This window comes from Choloepus didactylus, chromosome 6 (assembly GCF_015220235.1).
Source record: "Choloepus didactylus isolate mChoDid1 chromosome 6, mChoDid1.pri, whole genome shotgun sequence".
Taxonomy (NCBI): Eukaryota; Metazoa; Chordata; class Mammalia; order Pilosa; family Megalonychidae; genus Choloepus; species Choloepus didactylus.
Window position 1 is genome coordinate 11,861,625 of NC_051312.1, and position 20,058 is coordinate 11,881,682.

General features: G+C 39.7%; 1 protein-coding gene across 1 annotated transcript in view; it reads left to right on the forward strand.

Moving 5' to 3' along the window:
* Nucleotides 1–11,912: 11,912 nt before the first annotated feature.
* The window catches only part of PLAAT5 (phospholipase A and acyltransferase 5), a 32,197-nt gene continuing 24,051 nt past the window's right edge, over nt 11,913–20,058 (forward strand). Inside the window, exons 1-3 of the mRNA XM_037839435.1 lie at nt 11,913–12,078; nt 12,778–12,868; nt 14,100–14,205. Of these exons, the coding sequence (XP_037695363.1) occupies nt 11,913–12,078; nt 12,778–12,868; nt 14,100–14,205 (363 nt within the window). The remainder of the gene's footprint in view (nt 12,079–12,777; nt 12,869–14,099; nt 14,206–20,058) is intronic.

Consider the following 20,058-nt stretch of genomic DNA (forward strand, 5'->3'; position numbering starts at 1 on the left):
TTTTATGAAGCTAACATCAATCTAATACCAAAACTAGGCAAAGATGCCACAAAAAAGGAAAACTACCGGCCAATCTCCCTAATGAATGTAGACACAAAAATCTTCAACAAAATACTTGCAAATCGAATCCAAAGACACATTAAAAAAATCATACACCATGACCAAGTGGGGTTCATTCCAGGCATGCAAGGATGGTTCAACATAAGAAAATCAATCAATGTATTACAACACATTAAAAATTCGAAAGGGAAAAATCAAATGATCATCTCAATAGATGCTGAAAAAGCATTTGACAAAATCCAACATCCGTTTTTGATAAAAACACTTCAAAAGGTAGGAATTGAAGGAAACTTCCTCAATATCATAAAGAGCATATATGAAAAACCCATAGCCAGCATAGTACTCAGTGGTGAGAGACTGAAAGCCTTCCCTCTAAGATCAGGAACAAGACAAGGATGCCCGCTGTCACCACTGTTATTCAACATTGTGCTGGAAGTGCTAGCCAGGGCAATCCGGCAAGACAAAGAAATAAAAGGCATCCAAATTGGAAAAGAAGAAGTAAAACTGTCATTGTTTGCAGATGATATGATCTTATATCTGGAAAACCTTGAGAAATTGATGATACAGCTACTAGAGCTAATAAACAAATTTAGCAAAGTAGCGGGATACAAGATTAATGCACATAAATCAGTAATGTTTCTATATGCTAGAAATGAACAAACTGAAGAGACACTCAAAAAAAAGATATCATTTTCAATAGCAACTAAAAAAATCAAGTACCTAGGAATAAACTTAACCAAAGATGTAAAAGACCTATACAAAGAAAACTACATAACTCTACTAAAAGAAATAGAAGGGGACCTTAAAAGATGGAAAAATATTCCATGTTCATGGATAGGAAGGCTAAATGTCATTAAGATGTCAATTCTACCCAAACTCATCTACAGATTCAATGCAATCCCAATCAAAATTCCATCAACCTACTTTGCAGACTTGGAAAAGCTAATTATCAAATTTATTTGGAAAGAGAAGATGCCTCAAATTGCTAAAGACACTCTAAAAAAGAAAAACGAAGTGGGAGGACTTACACTCCCTGACTTTGAAGCTTATTATAAAGCCACAGTTGTCAAAACAGCATGGTACTGGCACAAAGACAGACATATAGATCAATGGAATCGAATTGAAAATTCAGAGATAGACCCTCAGATCTATGGCCGATTGATCTTTGATAAGGCCCCCAAAGTCACTGAACTGAGTCATAATGGTCTTTTCAACAAATGGGGCTGGGAGAGTTGGATATCCATATCCAAAAGAATGAAAGAGGACCCCTACCTCACCCCCTACACAAAAATTAACTCAAAATGGATGAAAGATCTCAATATAAAAGAAAGTACCATAAAACTCCTAGAAGATAATGTAGGAAAACATCTTCAAGACCTTGTATTAGGCGGCCACTTCTTAGACTTTACACCCAAAGCACAAGCAACAAAAGAAAAAATAGATAAATGGGAACTCCTCAAGCTTAGAAGTTTCTGCACCTCAAAGGAATTTCTCAAAAAGGTAAAGAGGCAGCCAACTCAATGGGAAAAAATTTTTGGAAACCATGTATCTGACAAAAGACTGATATCTTGCATATATAAAGAAATCCTACAACTCAATGACAATAGTACAGTCGGCCCAATTATAAAATGGGCAAAAGATATGAAAAGACAGTTCTCTGAAGAGGAAATACAAATGGCCAAGAAACACATGAAAAAATGTTCAGCTTCACTAGCTATTACAGAGATGCAAATTAAGACCACAATGAGATACCATCTAACACCGATTAGAGTGGCTGCCATTAAACAAACAGGAAACTACGAATGCTGGAGGGGATGTGGGGAAATTGGAACTGTTATTCATTGTTGGTGGGACTGTATAATGGTTCAGCCACTCTGGAAGTCAGTCTGGAAGTTCGTTAGAAAACTAGATATAGAGTTACCATTCGATCCAGCGATTGCACTTCTCGGTATATACCCAGAAGATCGGAAAGCAGTGACACGAACAGATATCTGCACCCCAATGTTCATAGCAGCATTATTCACAATTGCCAAGAGATGGAAACAACCCAAATGTCCTTCAACAGATGAGTGGATAAATAAAATGTGGTATATACACACGATGGAATACTACGTGGCAGTAAGAAGGAACGATCTCGTGAAACATATGACAACATGGATGAACCTTGAAGACATAATGCTGAGCGAAATAAGCCAGGCACAAAAAGAGAAATATTATATGCTACCACTAATGTGAACTTTGAAAAATGTAAAACAAATGGTTTATAATGTAGAATGTAGGGGAACTAGCAATAGAGAGCAATTAAAGAAGGGGGAACAGTAATCCAAGAAGAACAGATAAGCTCTTTAATGTTCTGGGGATGCCCAGGAATGACTATGGTCTGTTAATTTCTGATGGATATAGTAGGAACAAGTTCACAGAAATGTTGCTTTATTAGGTAACTTTCTTGGGGTAAAGTAGGAACAGGTTGGAAGTTAAGCAGTTATCTTAGGTTAGTTGTCTTTTTCTTACTCCCTTGTTATGGTCTCTTTGAAATGTTCTTTTATTGTATGTTTTTTGTTTGGTTTTTAATTTTTTTTTCCATACACGTGATTTAAAAAAGAAAAAAAAGTTAAAAAAAAAAAAAAAAGGAAAAAAATATGTAGTGCCCCCTTGAGGAGCCTGTGGAGAATGCAGGGGTATTGGCCTACCCCACCTCGATGGTTGCTAACATGACCACAGACATAGGGGACTGGTGGTTTGATGGGTTGAGCCCTCTACCATAGGTTTTACCCTTGGGAAGACAGTTGCTGCAAAGGAGAGGCTAGGCCTCCCTATAATTGTGCCTAAGAGCCTCCTCCCAAATGCCTCTTTGTTGTTCAGATGTGGCCCTCTCTCTCTAGCTAAGCCAACTTGAAAGGTGAAATCACTGCCCTCCCCTCTACGTGGGATCAGACACCCAGGGGAGTGAATCTCCCTGGCAACGTGGAATATGACTCCCGGGAAGGAATGTAGACCTGGTATCGTGGGATGGAGAACATCTTCTTGACCAAAAGGGGGATGTGAATGGAAATGAAATAAGCTTCAGTAGCAGAGAGATTCCAAAAGGAGCCGAGAGGTCACTCTGGTGGGCACTCTTACGCACAATTTAGACAACCCTTTTTAGGTTCTAAAGAATTGGGGTAGCTGGTGGTGGATACCTGAAACTATCAAACTACAACCCAGAACCCATGAATCTCGAAGACAGTTGAATAAAAATGTAGCTTATGAGGGGTGACAATGGGATTGGGAAAGCCATAAGGACCACACTCCACTTTGTCTAGTTTATGGATGGATGAGTAGAAAAATAGGGGAAGGAAACAAACAGACAAAGGTACCCAGTGTTCTTTTTTACTTCAATTGCTCTTTTTCACTCTAATTATTATTCTTGTTATTTTTGTGTGTGTGCTAATGAAGGTGTCAGGGAGTGATTTAGGTGATGAATGTACAACTATGTAATGGTACTGTAAACAATCGAAAGTACGATTTGTTTTGTAAAAAAAAATAATAATAATAAGAATAAATTAATTCTTAAAAAAAAAAAAAAAAAGAAAAGAAAACCTTGTGGCTTACACTCCCTTTATCCAGCATATGGACAGATGAGTGGAAAAATGGGGACAAAAGTTAAATGAAAAATAGGGTGGGATGGGATGTTTTATGCATTCTTTTTTACTTTTATTTTTATTTTTATTCTTATTTTTATTTATTTATTTATTTATTTTGAGTAATGAAAATGTTCAAAAATAGACTGTGGTGATGAATGCACAATCTATTGATGGTACTGTGAACAACTGATTATACAATGTGGATGATTGTATGGTATGTGACTATATTTCAATAAAACTGAATTTAAAAAAAGATCCTATTCACCAATGAGTCCACACCTTAGCTAGTAACATCTTCAAGGGTCCTATTTACAAATGGGTTCATACCCACAGGAACATGGGATAAGACTTGAACGTGTCTTTTGTGGGTGTTTTAGTTCCCTAGGCTGCTCAAAGCAAATACCATGAAATGGTTCGGCTTAAACAATGGGAATTTATTGACTCATGGTTAGAGTTTGGGAAAATGTCCAAATCAAGGCACCATCAAGGTGATGTTTTCCTCCTGAAGACTGGCTGCTGGTGATCCTTGGCTCCTCTGCAACATGTCAGCATCTGCTGGTCTCATCAAACTCATAAAAAAGTCCTTACAATGGGCTCACACCCACAGGAAAGGATTTGATTTAAGAACATGTTTTTTTCTGGGGTATATACAGCTTCAAACCACCACAGTGGGGAACATGATTCAATCTTCAACACTTCCCTACTTCACACAAACAGAAAAATCAATTCCAGATAGATTGAATGTAAAAGGTAAAACTTTAAAAAGAAAATACAGGTGATTTTTTTTTTCTTTTTTACTTCAGGGAGAGAAAGACTTCATGAAATGATGCAGGGAGCTAACCACAGAAGAAAAGACTGGTAAATTCTACTTCATTAACGTTAATAACTTCTCTTCACCAAAAGACATCATAAAGAAAGTGAAAAACAGGCCACAGATTGGAAGAGAATACATGTAAACAAATTGTGAAAATAAACAGGGAACACCTGAATGAGAACAAAGAACGGCTATTTATTCAAAGCTTGCTACAGGTTTGGGAGTCAGCCGCTATAGCTTGTATTTGGCAGAGACTCAAAGGCAGGCAGAATGAGAAAGCTTAATGGTGGAAAAAAGGGAAGACTTAGTGAGTTCTTTCATGTACCTTGACCGTTTGATCTAAAAGTTCATATGCCCCAACTTGTAAACACAAAATCAAGCAGCTTTTTAGCAACTGTAAGGGCTGCAGCTTTTTGGCAAGGTGATGCTTCCATCTATCTAGAAAACAGACATACAAAAACATACTCATATCCCAAGAAGGTGGAAGCTGGATAAAATCCATCTGAAAGTGCTCAAAGGGCCCTAGAAGCTTTGGTTCATGGCCACGTCCAACCTTTCCAGTTTTTCCACAATTATGCTATTGACAGGTGACACATGACCTGAAAATAACCTCAGCTGTCTTTTTGAAGTTTCCCTACCAATGTTGATTTAATATAGCAACCAATTTATCTATTCCATGGTGAATAGATACTTGGAGAAATTTAGCTCCTATCCATTGGAAATCATCTGGGGCCACCAAACAGCCATCCTGAGAGCATTGGAGAATTATCTGAGTGAAGGGTACAAGCACGTTGTTTCCATCTTTCCTTTTCAAAACCAGAGACTAAACATAGATAGTTTATAATGGCCTCTTTGAATTCCCACAGGGATTTATCCTTTGAGGGTTTAGATAGCATCATAACCTTAGTTAATGCAACTTGTTTAGCCTAATGATCTGCTGGATCACTTCCCTTAGCTTCCACATGATGTTATTACATGGGACTCAAACTTTATAATAACTGCCTCTGTAGGATGTAGGAGTGCATCTACAGTTTCCTTAACCTGTTGTCCCTTTCTGATTGGGGATCCAGCAGACGTGTGAAACACCCTTTGTTTCCAAAGCTTCCCAAAGTCATGTTCTACTCCAGAAACATTCCTGCTATCTGTATATGTGTTTACTTTCTGGTCTTCGGCTAGTTGAAAAGTTCTGATTTGTGCAGGAAGTTCTGCCATCTGGGCTCATTTTCCTTCAGGTAGAGGATTATATTCCAAAGAAGACCTTAAATTAGTGATAGCTCATCCTGCTTGGTAACATCCAGTTTCGGTTTTGAGATATGACCCATCAACAAATAATATTAAGTCTGGGTCCTCGATGGGAGTCTCTAATAAATCTGAGTGAAGCAAGGAGAATTCCCCGACTGAGATGTGATGATCCTGAAGTGCCCCCTCCTCTGGTGGCAGCAGGAGAGGGGCAGGATTCAGGGCGTGGCAGGTGTGAACAGTTACCTGAGAGAGAGACTTAAGCAATGGATGGTTCTCATGAACGCGAGCTAAAATCTCAAGGGCTTGTCCAGATCACTCATGCACAAATAGACGAAATGGGCCTTTTGAAGTTAGGGGTGCCAGGAGAAGGGGGCTGTTGAAGAGCCTTCTTCAGGAGACAGAAGGCCTGCCCTTGTTTGGGTTCCTGGAGGAGAGAATCCCTTACTGAGGACTTAGTCAATTCATAAAGAGGGGTTGCAGTCTCAGAAAAATGGATCGTCCATTGTCTGCAATATCCAGTTAAACCTAGAAAGCCTCTCAATTGTCATTTTGTGAGGGGTCTGGGATAAGTCTAGATAGTTTTTAGTTTCTCTGGAGAGAATTTCTTTCCCTCTTTAGACAGGTCATGCCCTAACTAATGGGCTGTGTTCTGGCAAAATTGTAATTTACCTTTTGAAACTATATGTCCCTTCTCTGCTAAGGCTGAGAGCAGGTAAATGGAATCCTTTATAAAGGCTGCCTTATTCTCTGGTCAAACTAGGAGATCATCGAAGTATTGTATCAGAACTGAATCAGCATGGGAATTTGGATATTTTAAATCTTGATTGAGGTCCTGGGAAAAGTAGGAGGGGGTTTCAGTGAACCCCTGGGGCATGACTGTCCAGGTGTTGTCCTCCCCAGGTGGTCAGAGTGACCCTGAAAAAGGCAGAGAGCACAGAGTCACTCCAGTGAAGCAAGTGGCTTCAGAAAGCACCGAGGACAGGATGATACTGCTGGGGACAGGATAACAATTTCATTGATGGACCGAAGGTCTTGAACAAATCGATATCCTCCTCTATTTGGTTTCTTTAGTGTCAAGATGAGTGTTACAAGGTCAAGTGCAGGATATGAGAAGACCCTGGGATAGAAGACTTTCAACTATAGGCTTGAGCCCTGTCTTTGCTTCTGGCTTTGAGGGATATTAGGGAAATTTGGGTCAAGATTTGGTAGAGCCTATCTAAACTTTTGCAGGTTCTGCTCCAGGTATTTTGCCTAGGTCAGTGGAATTTTTAGACCCTAGAGTGTCCGGTACAGCACTGACTCCTTATCTGGGTTATATATAAACATACGGGAGAAGGCAACGGTATATCCAGAGCAGATGCAACTTGATTATAAATAGAAGACACCTCTGGAACCTCAAGAAATAGTCTCTCTGGTGTGCATTTAATATTACAATTCAATTTGCAAAGTAAGTCTCCCCCTATTAAATTTGCGGGAGTGGTATCACAAAGCAGGAAATAATGTTTTTCAGTCAAGGGGCCACGGGTTACAATTAAGACCTGGGGGGTAGGGAAAATCTGTGGGTTATTTGAAGAATCTACCACCTGTGATCAAAGTGTTGTAAAGGAAGAGGTTGAGGAAAGGAGACAGGTTTAATATAGAAAGAGACCATCTATATTTAATAGTTAATTCACCCCAAGTATTTATGGGTAAGGTAGGATACTGGGTGCTTTTTTCTTCTTCTGAACATCATTGATCTGAACTGAGGGATTTTCTTTTGTCTTGTTTTTTCTTTTGTAAGATAAGACCAACTTTTTCCCACTGTCTCTCTGCTTACCATATCCACAAGAATCTTTGTTAGTATGTGGTTGGTTAGGAAGTTTGTTCTGTTTGTTCTTCACGGTCACAAGTTTTCTTTGGGTCCTATTTCATATTTGTTCTTAGGCCTTTTCAAAATGTTCTGCCAGGTGCTGTAGTTCAGACAAAAGGGCTATTTTCCATTCTAATTCCTGTTTTTGAATTAGGTCTCTGATTTCAGGTTTAACTCCATTGACAAAATGAGGTGAAAGGGCTGCTGTTTCATCAGTACCTTCTTCAACTCTGGAATGTCATTGGAAGATATTTTCTAATCTATCCTGAAAATCTCCAATGTTTAATCTTTTGTTTGTTTGTTTGAATTATGGTCCAGTCATTTTACTTTATTATTTTTTTTTGAAATGTTTCAAGTATGGCTTTTATGAGACTCTGCCCTACTTTTGGGGCCTTTTTTTTTGACCCTCAGGTTTACTGTGGAAAGAGGGAGCCTGTAGGTCTTTTTCAGGGTCAGTTCAACCAACTTTTGCCATTCAGGATTTAGCATCTAAGGTTCTGGCCAACGTGCATACAAATTGATATGTCAGGTTAACCCTGGGACATATGCACCCAAAATAATTCTAAATCCTTCTATGAATATTTGTTGGCCTTGTTTGGGTTTAAGGAAATCCTTAATTAGAGCTCTTAACTCAGCTCTGGTCCAAGGTTTAGATTCTACAGTGTCTTACATGCTTGGCTCATGGGCAGCCTGGATCCTTAGAGGCAACTGGCATTTTGAGGTTTTAGGAGAGTGTTGGGAAAAGGTAGAGGATTTGGACTAGGGGAAGAAGAGGGAGGATTTGATGGAGGTGCAGAAGGAGAGAAACCAGAAAGACAAGGGGGAAGAGGGATGTATTAGTAGGGTTCTCTAGGGAAACAGAATCAACAAGAGATATTTATAAATAAGATTTATAAAAGTGTCTCACACAACTTGGGTATGCATGAGTCCAAATTCTGTAGGGCAGGCAGCAGATTGGCAACTCCAATGAAGATATTCAATGAACTCCTCAGGCAGCAAACTGGCAACTTTGATCAACTCCTCAGGAAATGCTTTGCTGATCAGTCGAAGAAGAAGTGAAGGTCCTCTATCTGTCTCGCTTAAAAGTCTTCAACTGATTAGATTAAATCCAGCTGATTGCATTCTCTCATTGTGGAAGACACGCCCTTTGTGTATTTAATCAGTCACAGCTGCAGCCAATTGACTGATGATTTAATAAACCAGCCTTCTGGTTTATTAACCAGCCACAAATGTCCTTGCAGTAACACTTAGGACAGTGCTTGCTTGACCAGATACCTGGGTACCATCACCTGGCCAAGTTGACACATGAACTTAACCATCACAAGGGAACACTGAATACAGGGAGGAAACTGGGGGTACAAGAGGGGAAGATTCACTAGAGAAATGCATCTAGTTTGTTGTTGCTTAAGTTTGTCAAATTGCTCATTAGCTTTGGCCAAATAATTTTTTAGTGGATCAATTTTTGATTCAGAATTTTATTTGAAGTCCTCTGCATGTCACTCAAAGCATACTGCCCAGTGGCCCCAAGAAATCTTATTACTTTTCGTTCCTATGGCACCTCTCAAATAGACAATTTTGGTCAAGTCAAATGTTCTCCCAGAGTGGTCACTGAAGGCCCAAATCATCTATGGTAAAGTAATGCCATTTAGAAAGATAGTTGTGAGAATTAACACTGTTATAAGAGGACAAAGAAGAAGCAGGAGTTTTTCATGGAGGAGGAGAGAATTTAGACTTAGATGACCCCACGAGAGCTGGCAACTGTTGGTCAAAATGTAAGGCTTGTGTACCCTGGATTTTGGGCCTCCAAGCTGATGGCTGACTGTGTTCAAATGCAGACCTGACAATCTGTGCCACTCCCCAGTGGGCAGAAAACCAGATAGAATATTCTCTGTGGATCAAAATCAAGCTCTCAGGACAAAATATCAAGATGGAATGAGAACCTCATCCAGTTTTATTGGTGCCCTATAGCAATGTTTGACCAAGTGGACACCAGGCCAGTGAGTACTGCAACCTCACTGGTCCACGAGGCTGGTTCAAACAACAGGCTTCTAGGGCCTATACCTGTGTTCAACCCTGTGACTCTCATTCTAACGACAAACAATATTTTTAGTGCAATGCAAGCACAATAACATGAAAGACAGCAAAGAAGGGAAGGAAAGGAGTGGCCTGATTTCCACCAAGGATGCTAAGCAAATGGGAACTAATAAGAAAATTAAGATACTAAAATTGGAATTAATAGCTGAGGAACTCAACACAAAGAAACTGGAGTTCAGACCCAATGCTGACTTACCATGTCAGCACGGACTCGACAAGCCATGAGTAGCAAGGCATGAGGGGCCTCTGTGTGTCTTACACCTGGCCAAAGGCTGGGGATCCGTGTCAAGGGGCAGTGCAGATTGGGGTCACAGTGGAACCTCCATGATAGCTGTGGAAATAAATGGAAAACAGCCAAGTGAGAACAAAGGCTATTTATTTGGAGCTTGCTATAGCATGGGAGTCAGCGACCATCACTTGTGTTTGGTGGAAACCCAAAAGGCACATAGAAGAGTGGGAAAGCTTAATAGTGGGAAAAGGGAAGATTCAGGTGCTCCCTGATTGGGGGGTGCTGTCATGGGGCAGCTGGAGGGGGGCTAAGTAGAAGCAGAGCATTCTATATGATTAGTTAGGGGGGCATATTTGGCTTTCTCTGGTTGGTCCTGCATTGCAGGCAGGGGCAAAAATTATGGAAGCTGTCAGCAACTGATCAAGTTCAGGCTATTTTGGGTGGAATGTCACAAGAATTATAGATTAACTTCCCAGGCTGTTTGTTGTAGATAGTGGTCAGCTTCCTGGACTGGTTGCTATGGTAGCAGGCCAGCATTTCCTGGTCTTAGTTCATTTATATATTCAGTCTCTCAAAATATAACCAACTAAAGATGAATAACCAAATACATAAAAAATGCCTGGAAATCAATAAGAAGGCAGCCCAAAGGAAAATGGGTAAAAGACATGAAGTCTATTCTCAACACAGGAATAAATGGATAATAAACATATGTAAAGGTCTCAATCTTAGCAGTAATGAAGGAAATGCAAATTAAAACTAGTAAACACCATTTTACACCCACTAAACTGTAAATTAAAGAAGTATGATAGAACTTAAATTAAAAAATTAAAGAAGTATGAGTGTTGGTGCAGGTATAAATCAAAAAGATTTTTTACACATTGCTGGTAGAAGGGAAATTGGTACCAGGAATTGGGAAGACCTCGGTGTTCTACTGTAAAGGTGAATATTTGAATATCCTCCTACGTTTTACTCTATAAAGTCTCTTGGACGCATACAAAGGACACAATTTGAGTTCTATTCAATTGTTTCCAAGCCCAAAATGGAGGGGGGTGGGGTGTGGAGAGAGCGAGAGAAGCCAAACAGCTCTATCACCAGATCAATAAATTGTGTTATATTTTACAGCCCTCAAAGCGAATTATAGATCTGTGTACGAATGTGGATATATCCTAGAAATAACTTTGAAAGAAGCACGTTGTGGAAGACAATAGAGAGCACACCATTTTCTATGCAGCTTGAAATCAGCTAAACAGAACAATGTATTAGGGATACAAATAAGTGATTTAAAAAGCTATTTTAAAAAGCAAGGTCATGATAGAAACAAAACTCAGGGCAGATGTTACCTCTGGAGGGAAGGCAGGGAGATGGGAAAGGAAGGTTCTCCCAGGTAGAAACGTCTGTATCAGGTATGTTCCAATGGATAGTAATCAGTTATGTTTCAAAATTACATGTGTTTCATGTATTCTATTGTATATGTTACATTAGATACATGTATTTATTTATTTATTTATTATTACTTTAAAAAAAAAAAAGTGTGAACGCCTCAAGGTTTGAACTCCTGAGTGCGCCCCCAACGCCTTCCTAATCCGGCCTCAACCGCGTTCTCCAGCCGTCGCTTCTCCAACTTGTCAAGACCAGCTAGGTCTCTTCTCCGACTGTGGCGCCCTTCCTTCCACTCCACGAGGAGCCCCCTAAGCCTGCTGTCCCTGCCATTCCTCTCAGAGACCCCCAAATTCCTGTGCCTTCCAGCGCCCGCACAGGCACCCCTCTCGGTTCCCAGGCGCATTCCGCGCGCCCCTGGTCGCGCGCCCCCGCCGTTTGCTGCGCGCTCCACGCCCCCCACTCAGCGTTCCCGCGCCCCCCGACCCCCACGCAGTCCCTCACTGCGCAGCCCCCGGTGCCCACCGCCCGCGGCTCTGCCTACGAGGGGCCGCGCCCATCGGGAACCCGCCAGGCGCGTCGTCGCTAGTGAGGCCCGGGGCCCAGCGGGGCCTGGGTCGCGGGATGGGCCTGAGCCCGGCCGCCGGCGGGGAGCGCGGCTTCTACCTCCCTCGGTTTCCGCGATCCGGCCCCAAGCCCGCCTCGAAAGCTGCCGGTACTTGGGCCTGTGGGGGACAGGACCGACCCGCAGTGAACCCAGCTCCCGGACAGCCCACCGTGCGCCAGCCAGGTCTGCCCGAGGAAGGGGGACCCTCTCCGCAGGGCCGCCTCGCCCGGCCCTGGAGCCCTCCAGGGTCTTCTCGAGGGTCCCGGGCCGCCGTGCCTGCTGACCCCGGCGGGCCGTGGGACCCTCAGAAGAGTCCCCACAGATCCCTTCAGGACCCCCCTCATGGACGTTTGTGTGAAATATATTAACTGTAATAAGGAAATACTTCGGAACGATCATTTATTGTTAATTGAATTAAAGATACGCGATCCCTCGTGCGCAGGGCGTCCAGGGACCTGTAGGGATTTACCTTCCTTCTGAGTTTCAGGCGGCAGTGGGGCAGAGAGCGCGGCTCCCCGCAGGTCGAGCTACGAGCGGCTGGGGCTCCGAGGAAGCTTCTGCCTTTGGGTTCAGTCCCATGGTTTCTGTCTTCTGGGAGAGAAAGCTCTTACTTCTTCACCCTTCCCAGGATTCCGCCCCTGGGAATTCCAAAGTCTCTCTCTTTCGCAGAGGAACTGAGCCCTCTCTGGTTCTTACTCCCACGCTCCCCTTCCCTCATGCAAAAATTTGTTAAAGGCTGATGAGGAGCCAGGCATGGGACCAGACCACCGCTTCGGACCCCGATGAAAATAGTGTCAGGGCGCGGGACCCTCACAGGTTTCGCTCCACACAAGGCAACTGTTATGTAGCTTTTTTTTTTTCTTCTTCTTCTTCTTGAATTAGAAGAACCCGTGGGATCCCAAGCCTTCGTCCAGCTCCCACCCAAGCAGCCCCAGCAAGTTGTGTTAGAGCAGGGAAGAAGCATCCAGGAGGGGTAAGATTCTTTACATGAAAGCCTGAGTCTCTGGGTAGAGAAGCCTTTCTAAGAATTGACACTGATGGCAGCTCCGTAAACAAATTCTGCGGTGGTTCTATCGAAACTAGCCTACCGCTAACCGGTAAATGGGAGCTGATATGCTCCTGGCAATGATAGATTTATGACCAGGGGCAGGCCGGCAGGGGGAGCGTGCCTGGTAGCAATTTCTAGGGCCATTCTCTAAATCATTGAGAATTGCAACACCTTAGAAGGGAGCTCACAGTCTAACCAATTGGTATCATTAATGAATGATGCAATCTTCTTGCAAATTTCCTCAATTCGCTTTCATTAAAAACATGATACTGGCCTCTTTAAAAATTCTTTGGGGCTCAATTATGCAGAAGAGCTCCACTGAAAATGGCAGGGGTTCCTCTCCTTCCCCCGTATGGTATACTTCCAGAGGACAAGAGTTAAAGCATGGGAAAAGGTAAAGAAAACACCATGTTTGAGTGTTGGCAACGTACCAGATGTGGACATATACTTTCTCATTTAACCCTCTTAGCTCTGTGAGGCCAATATTATCATCTCCATTTTATAGGTAATCAAACCAAGGTTCAGACAGATCAGTTGACTAGTTCAAGTTTGGATAGCAAGCATCAGAGCCAAGATTGAAACCCAGGTCTTTTGGCTCCAAAATATTTCATTTTACTACCTTTGCCTTCAGTTTCAGAGACAAAATTGCTTTGTTTCAAGAGACAGAATATACTGATTTCTTTCACATTACTTTGAGTTCCACTGTTGTGTGGCTCAACAACATTTCTCATAAATAAGGAGCTAATTATTAGAAGAAACACTTCAAGAGTTCAAGGGAGTTGCCTCTGACAGTAGGACAGAATGGAAGGGCAGGGCAGAGGGCATTATGAACTGTTTTCTTTTGTCAAGCTATGTGCAAGTATTACTTTGATAGGCATTTTAAAAGAGCGTTAGCAAATTATAAAAACAAACCTGAGAGCTATGCATTGCTGTCATTAGCATTTTAAACAATTGCCAGAAAAACAGTAAATGGCAATTATTTTGTGTGAAAGCTATTGCTTCACAGAAACAAGCTTAGGGGGAAATGTTTCCTGGAATTTCAAAACCCAAAGGTATCTTTAAAATCACTAATCTGAAATGATGTATAATAGAGATTTTCTAATAATTTAGAAATACGGTGCTGTTTCTTAACTACTGGATGTCAAAATTCATTTAGGGAGAAGCCCGCCGTTGACTCAGAGGTCACACCCAGCCAGAAGAGGGCAGCATCGAATTCAATGACGAAGTCTGGGAGCTCAGGGAAGTTAAAGCAAGAAGCTGAGGTAGGCATAAGAAGAATTCTTAGAGAGTGCATATTTTTAACCTCCCCAAACTGCTCTATTGTGTTTTACTTTATTTAGACTGTATGGCAGGCTGAGCTGCACAACTGATTTGAGATGTTGGTTATGTTTTGTTTGTTTTTAACAGTTTTTTGAAAATTCAGGTTTATTGAGATATATTCACGTACCCTATAAGCATCCATTTAGCAGTTTTATTGAGGTATAGTTGCCATGCAATGAACTGCATTATTTAAAATATACAATACTTGTAGGCATATGTGTACATCTGGGAAACGGTTACCACAATCAAGATAGTGAACAAAAGTCTCTTTGTGCCCCCTTGTAATTCCTTCCATTCCCCACACCACCCCCAACCCCAGGCAATAATTGATTTGCTTCTGTCACTATAAATTAGTTTGCATTTTCTAGAGATTTATATAAATGGAATCATGTCCTTTTTTTTTTTGCCTGGCTCATTTCACATAACTATGTTGAGTTGCATCTATGTTGTTGCATGTTATCAATAGTTCATTCCTTTTTATTACTGAGCAGTATTTCATTGTTTGTCCATTCACCAGTTGATGGACATCTGGATTCTTTCCAGGTCAGAGCTATTACAAGTGAAGTTGCTATGAACATTTGTGTACAAGTCATTGTAGAGACATATGTGATCTTTCCTCTTGGGTGAATACCCAGGAATGAAATGGCTGGATCATATGGTAGGTGTATGTTTAACTTACTGTGTTCCAAAGTGGTTGCACCATTTTCCACTCCCACCAGCAGTGTATGAGAGTTCCAGTTCCTCAACATCCTCATCACCATTTGATATGGTCATTCTTTTCCATTTTAGCTACTCTAATAGGTGTGAAGATAACTTAGTGTGGTTTTAATTTGCATTTCCCTAATGACTAATGATGTTGACGTATTAATCAAAGTTCATTTTTCTCCCCATATGGATATCCAGTTGTTCAGCACCAGGTGTTGAAAAGACTATCCTTTTCCACTGAGCTGCCTTTGCACATTTGTAAAAAATCAGTTATCCGTATACTTTTGGGTCTCTTTCTGGACTCTCTTTTGTTCGGTTGATCCTATTTATCTATTGTGAATTCAATAACACACCATCCTGATTACTGTAGCTTTGTTATAATTATTGAAAGTACATTAGCCTTTGACATTGTTCTTTTTCATGGTTGTTTGGGCTATTTGAGGTTCTACAGAAATCCTTCTGGAATTTTGATTGCACTGTATTGAATCTCTAGAGAACTGGCATCTTAACAATATTGAGTCTTCTGACCCATGATCCAGGTCTTCCTTAATTTCTCCTTATTTAGGTCTTCCTTAATTTCTCTCAGCAGTGTTTTGCAATTTTCAGTGTCCAGGTCTTGCACATTTTTTGAAAGATCTGCAGATCTTTTGTCAGTATTTTTGATGCTACTGAAATGGTATTTTTAAAAAAATTTCAATTTCTTATTGTTTGTTGCTAGTATATGGAAATATAGTTGATTTTTGTATATTGATATTGTATCCTTCAACCTTGCTAGACTGACTTATTTAGAAGTTTTTGTTTTTTTGGTAGAGCCATTGAACATTTTACACAGACAATTATGTCATCTTCAGATAAAGACAGTTTCACTTCCTACTATCCAACTTGGATGCCTTTTATTTATTTTTCTTCACTAACTGTGCTAGCTAGAACCTTGAGTGCAATGTTTAATAGATGTGGTGGGAGCAGACACCATTGTCTAATTCCTTAACTTAGAGGGAAAGCATCAATCTATACCATTTAGTGTGATGTAGGCTGCAAGTTTTTCATAGATGCCATTAACAGATTAAAGAAGTTCCCTTCTTTTTTTTTAATTTGCTGAGAGTTTTTTTTTTTTTTTTTAAACAGGAATAGATATTGAATTTTAACAAATGCCTTTTGTACACCTACTGAGATGATCATTTGGCTTTTTTTTTTAAAGTTTGTTATTATGTTGAATGATATTGACTGACTTTGGAGTATTATAATAACTTTAAATCCTGGGGGAAATCCCCACTTAGTCATGATGTTCTTTTAACGTGGTTTGATTCTGTTAACAAAATTTTGTTTAGAGTAATTGCATCCATGTTCATAACGGATGTTGTTCTGTAATTTTGTTTTCTTATACTTGTTTGGTTTTGGTATAAAGTAATGTTGGTCTCATAGAATGAGTTTGGAAATATTCCTATCCGTCAGTCTTCTGGGAGAGTTTGTGTAGAATTGGCACTGTTTTGCCCTTCGATATTTGATAGAATTTGTCAGTGAAACCATCTGAGCCTGCATTTTTCCAGAGACTAGTTTTTTATTTTTATTTTTTTATTTTTTCCAGAGGCTAGTTTTTCTTTAGTCTTTATGGACTTTGGTGGAGATTGTGGGGCAGCACCCACAGGGCTAAATTGGGGTAGGAGGTGTTCAGTCTTCCCAGCTTTATGAGAACAGGGGCTGACTTCCTGGTGCAAACAGCACAGCAACAAATGCTTTTCGTACACCTGAGATGACACACAGCTTAGGAAGCCCACAGACCGTGAAGACACTTACTTCGGAAATGTCCCTGATGGCTGCAGTCCCTACTATGTTTCAAATGATGAACTTCTCAATGGCCTTATCCTTGGATACAGAGTGGGTGCTAGTAGGCTGCCCATGGCCGGGGCGCTTTTTGGCACAACCATTGTTCCTTTTCCTTGTCATCTTGGAATGAACACCCAAGAGAAGTGTGGGAAGGATTTTAATTACAAAATGAATTTCCCTGATAAAGGGATATTCAGGCTATCTTTTTTTTCTTGAGTGAGCTTTGATTGTTTGTATCTCTCAAGCATTTTCTCCATTTCATCTTATTTGTCATTTATGAGCATGAAATTGTCCATAATATTCCCCTATTATCCTCTTAAATATGTGTGGAATCTGTAGTGATATCATCTCTCATTCCCGATACTGGTAATTTCTGTCTTCCAATATTTTTTCTTGGTCAATTTGGTTAGAAGTTTATCAACTTTATTGACTTTCTCAAAGAACCAGCTTTCAATTTCATTGCTTTTTGCTATTGTTTTTCTGTTTTCTGCATCAATGATTTCTGCTCTGATCTTTACTATTTCCTCTTTTCTGCTTACTTCGGGTTTAATTTGCTCTTTTTTTTTTCCTAGTGTCTTAAGGTGGAAGATGAGATAATCGATTTCAGACCTTTTTCCTTTATTACAGGCTTTTATTGCTATAGATTCCCCCTAAGCTCTGTTTCAGTGGTGTCCCCAAATTTGGACATGTTGTGTTTTGATTTTCATTCAGTTTCATTCAGTACTTTCTTTTTTCCCTTTTGATTCCTTCTTTGACCCAGGGGTTATGAAAATATGTTATTTAATTCCAAAATATTTGCAGAATTCCAAGATATCTTTCTGCTATTCATTTCTGTTTATTCTATTGTGGCCAGAGAACATACATCGTCTGACTTGAACCCATTTGAATTTATTGAGACTTGTTTTATGGCCCCAAATATGATCCATCTTGGTAAATGTTCTGTTTGTTCTTGAGAAGAATGTATATTCTGCTATTTTTGGGTGGGGTATACTATAAATATCAATTAGGTCAAGTTGGTTCAAAGTGTTATTTAGGTCTTCTGTTTACTTTTTTCTACCAATTATACAGAGGAGTATTGAAATCTCTGACTATAATTACAGATTTGTTTATTTCTCCTTGCAATTTTATCAGTTTATTCTTTATGAATTATGAAGCCTGTTATGAGATATATAAATATTTAGGGTTGTTATTTTTTCTTGATGAATTGACCCCTTTGTCATTATGGAATTACTTTCTTTATCCCTGGTAGTATTCTTGGCTTTGAAATCTACTTTGGTATCAATATATTCACTCCAGCTTTCTTTCAATTTATGTTAGCATGGTATATCTTTTTCCTTCCTTTTCTTTTTAACCTATTTATAAATTTATATTTGAAGTTTGTTTCTTTATAGACAGCCTATAGTTGGGTTTTACTTTTTTTTTTTTTAATCCAATCTAACCACCTCCACCTTTTATTTGGGGATTGGAGTGTTTAGATCATGTGCTTTAATGTGATAATTGATATGGCTAGATTTAAGTCATATCACATGATATTTTCTATGTGTCCCATCTGTTCTTTGTTTGCTTTCTCCTCTTTTTTCTGACTTTTATTTTTTGAGTAATTTTTTGTGATTGTTTTATTTCATTTGTGGCTTATTGGCCATAACTCTTTGTTATGTGATTTTAATTCTTATTTCAGTTTTCATATTATTTGTCTTTCATTTATCACAATTCTCCCTCAAGTGATTATACCACCTCGTATGTAGTATAAGAAGCCTACCATTTCTCTACTTCCGTTTCTCTACTCCTGACCTTCCTGTATTATTGTCATGCATTTTATTTATATACATGTTATAAACCCCGTTATAAATTGCTGTTATTTTGTTTAATCAGTTACCTTTTGAAAACATAACAGCTTTATTAAGATATAATTCACATACATAAAATTATCCCTTTTAAAGTGTATAACTCAGGGTTTTTAAGTACATTCACGGAGTTGTGCAACCATCCTTGTTACCTGGTTTTAGAAAATTTTCATCATCTCAGGAATAAATTCTATACCCATTAGCATTTACTTCCATTTTCTCTCCCCTCCCTCCAGTCCCTGACAACCACTAATCTACTTTCTGTCTCTATGAATTTGTCTGTTCTGGACATTTCATATAAACGGTATCATATGATATGTGATCTTTGGTGACTGGCTTCTTTCACCTAGGATAATATTTACCAGGCGCCTTTTGAAGCTCTCTCCTCTCCGTTACTCTGGCCTGTGACTTCTGGTTTCCTTGGCCTCCCCTGATTCTGTCTTCTTAACTCAAGGGGTCTCCCGGCTCTGCTTGGGTCCCCTCCTCACATTATGGCCTGAAAACTCCCTTAAGACAGCTTCCGGGGCAATTGTATGGATCATCTAATCATCTCTCGGGGATCACTCTCCTTTGCTGCTTGAGGTTCAGTATCTTGAAAACTGTTGTTTCATATATTTTTTTCGTGTATTTTTTTTGGTTGTTTCGTGTGGGAGGGTAAATCCAGTACTTGCTATTTCATCCTGGCCAGACATGGAATTAGATTACAATTTTTTTTTTTTTAAAAAAGAAACAACTATTTTTGTTAGATATAATTGTTCCCTTTGTCCATATATCTATAAAATCTTTGAATTCTTTCAATCTAAAGACATTCACTGCCATATCTGATAGCCCCAGGAGTTTTTGATTCATTTGATTTTCTTTATCTTGGTCTTGCCAATAAGGGCAAAAAGCACTATACTGAGAATTCAGAGATGTGCTAATATTGCTTTAGCATTGCCAATGATTGTATGAACCTGTTTTCTGGTGTGCAAAATGACCCAATGTTTTTTAAGGTGTCTTCCACTAGTGGTTTCTGCTGGAAAACTTCACTATCACATTTACCACTGAGCTCACTATTGCCCATTACATTGCATTCCTTTAAATGAGATGACACTTTTGATCTCTTTAGTAAAATAGCTAGTCTAACAGTTACAAGTTTTTATTTTTCGTAGTATAATAGAAGAGGAAAAAGTGCCAATTGATCCTTTTTTTTTTTTTTTTTTCTGATTCTACAGATCAATTTTATTGTTTAGGAATATAGAGATGTCAATGACAGCATTATTATCAGGCCAACAAATTGTCCAGCCCACCAACCAATTGAAATTTGTTTCTCCTTGAAGGGTATTTTTGCAGGACACTACAATAAGTTCTAAAATGTTTCAAGATCATTTCATTCAAATTATACTTTCAAGGACTCATTTATATTAGCAGAGAACGGAACAA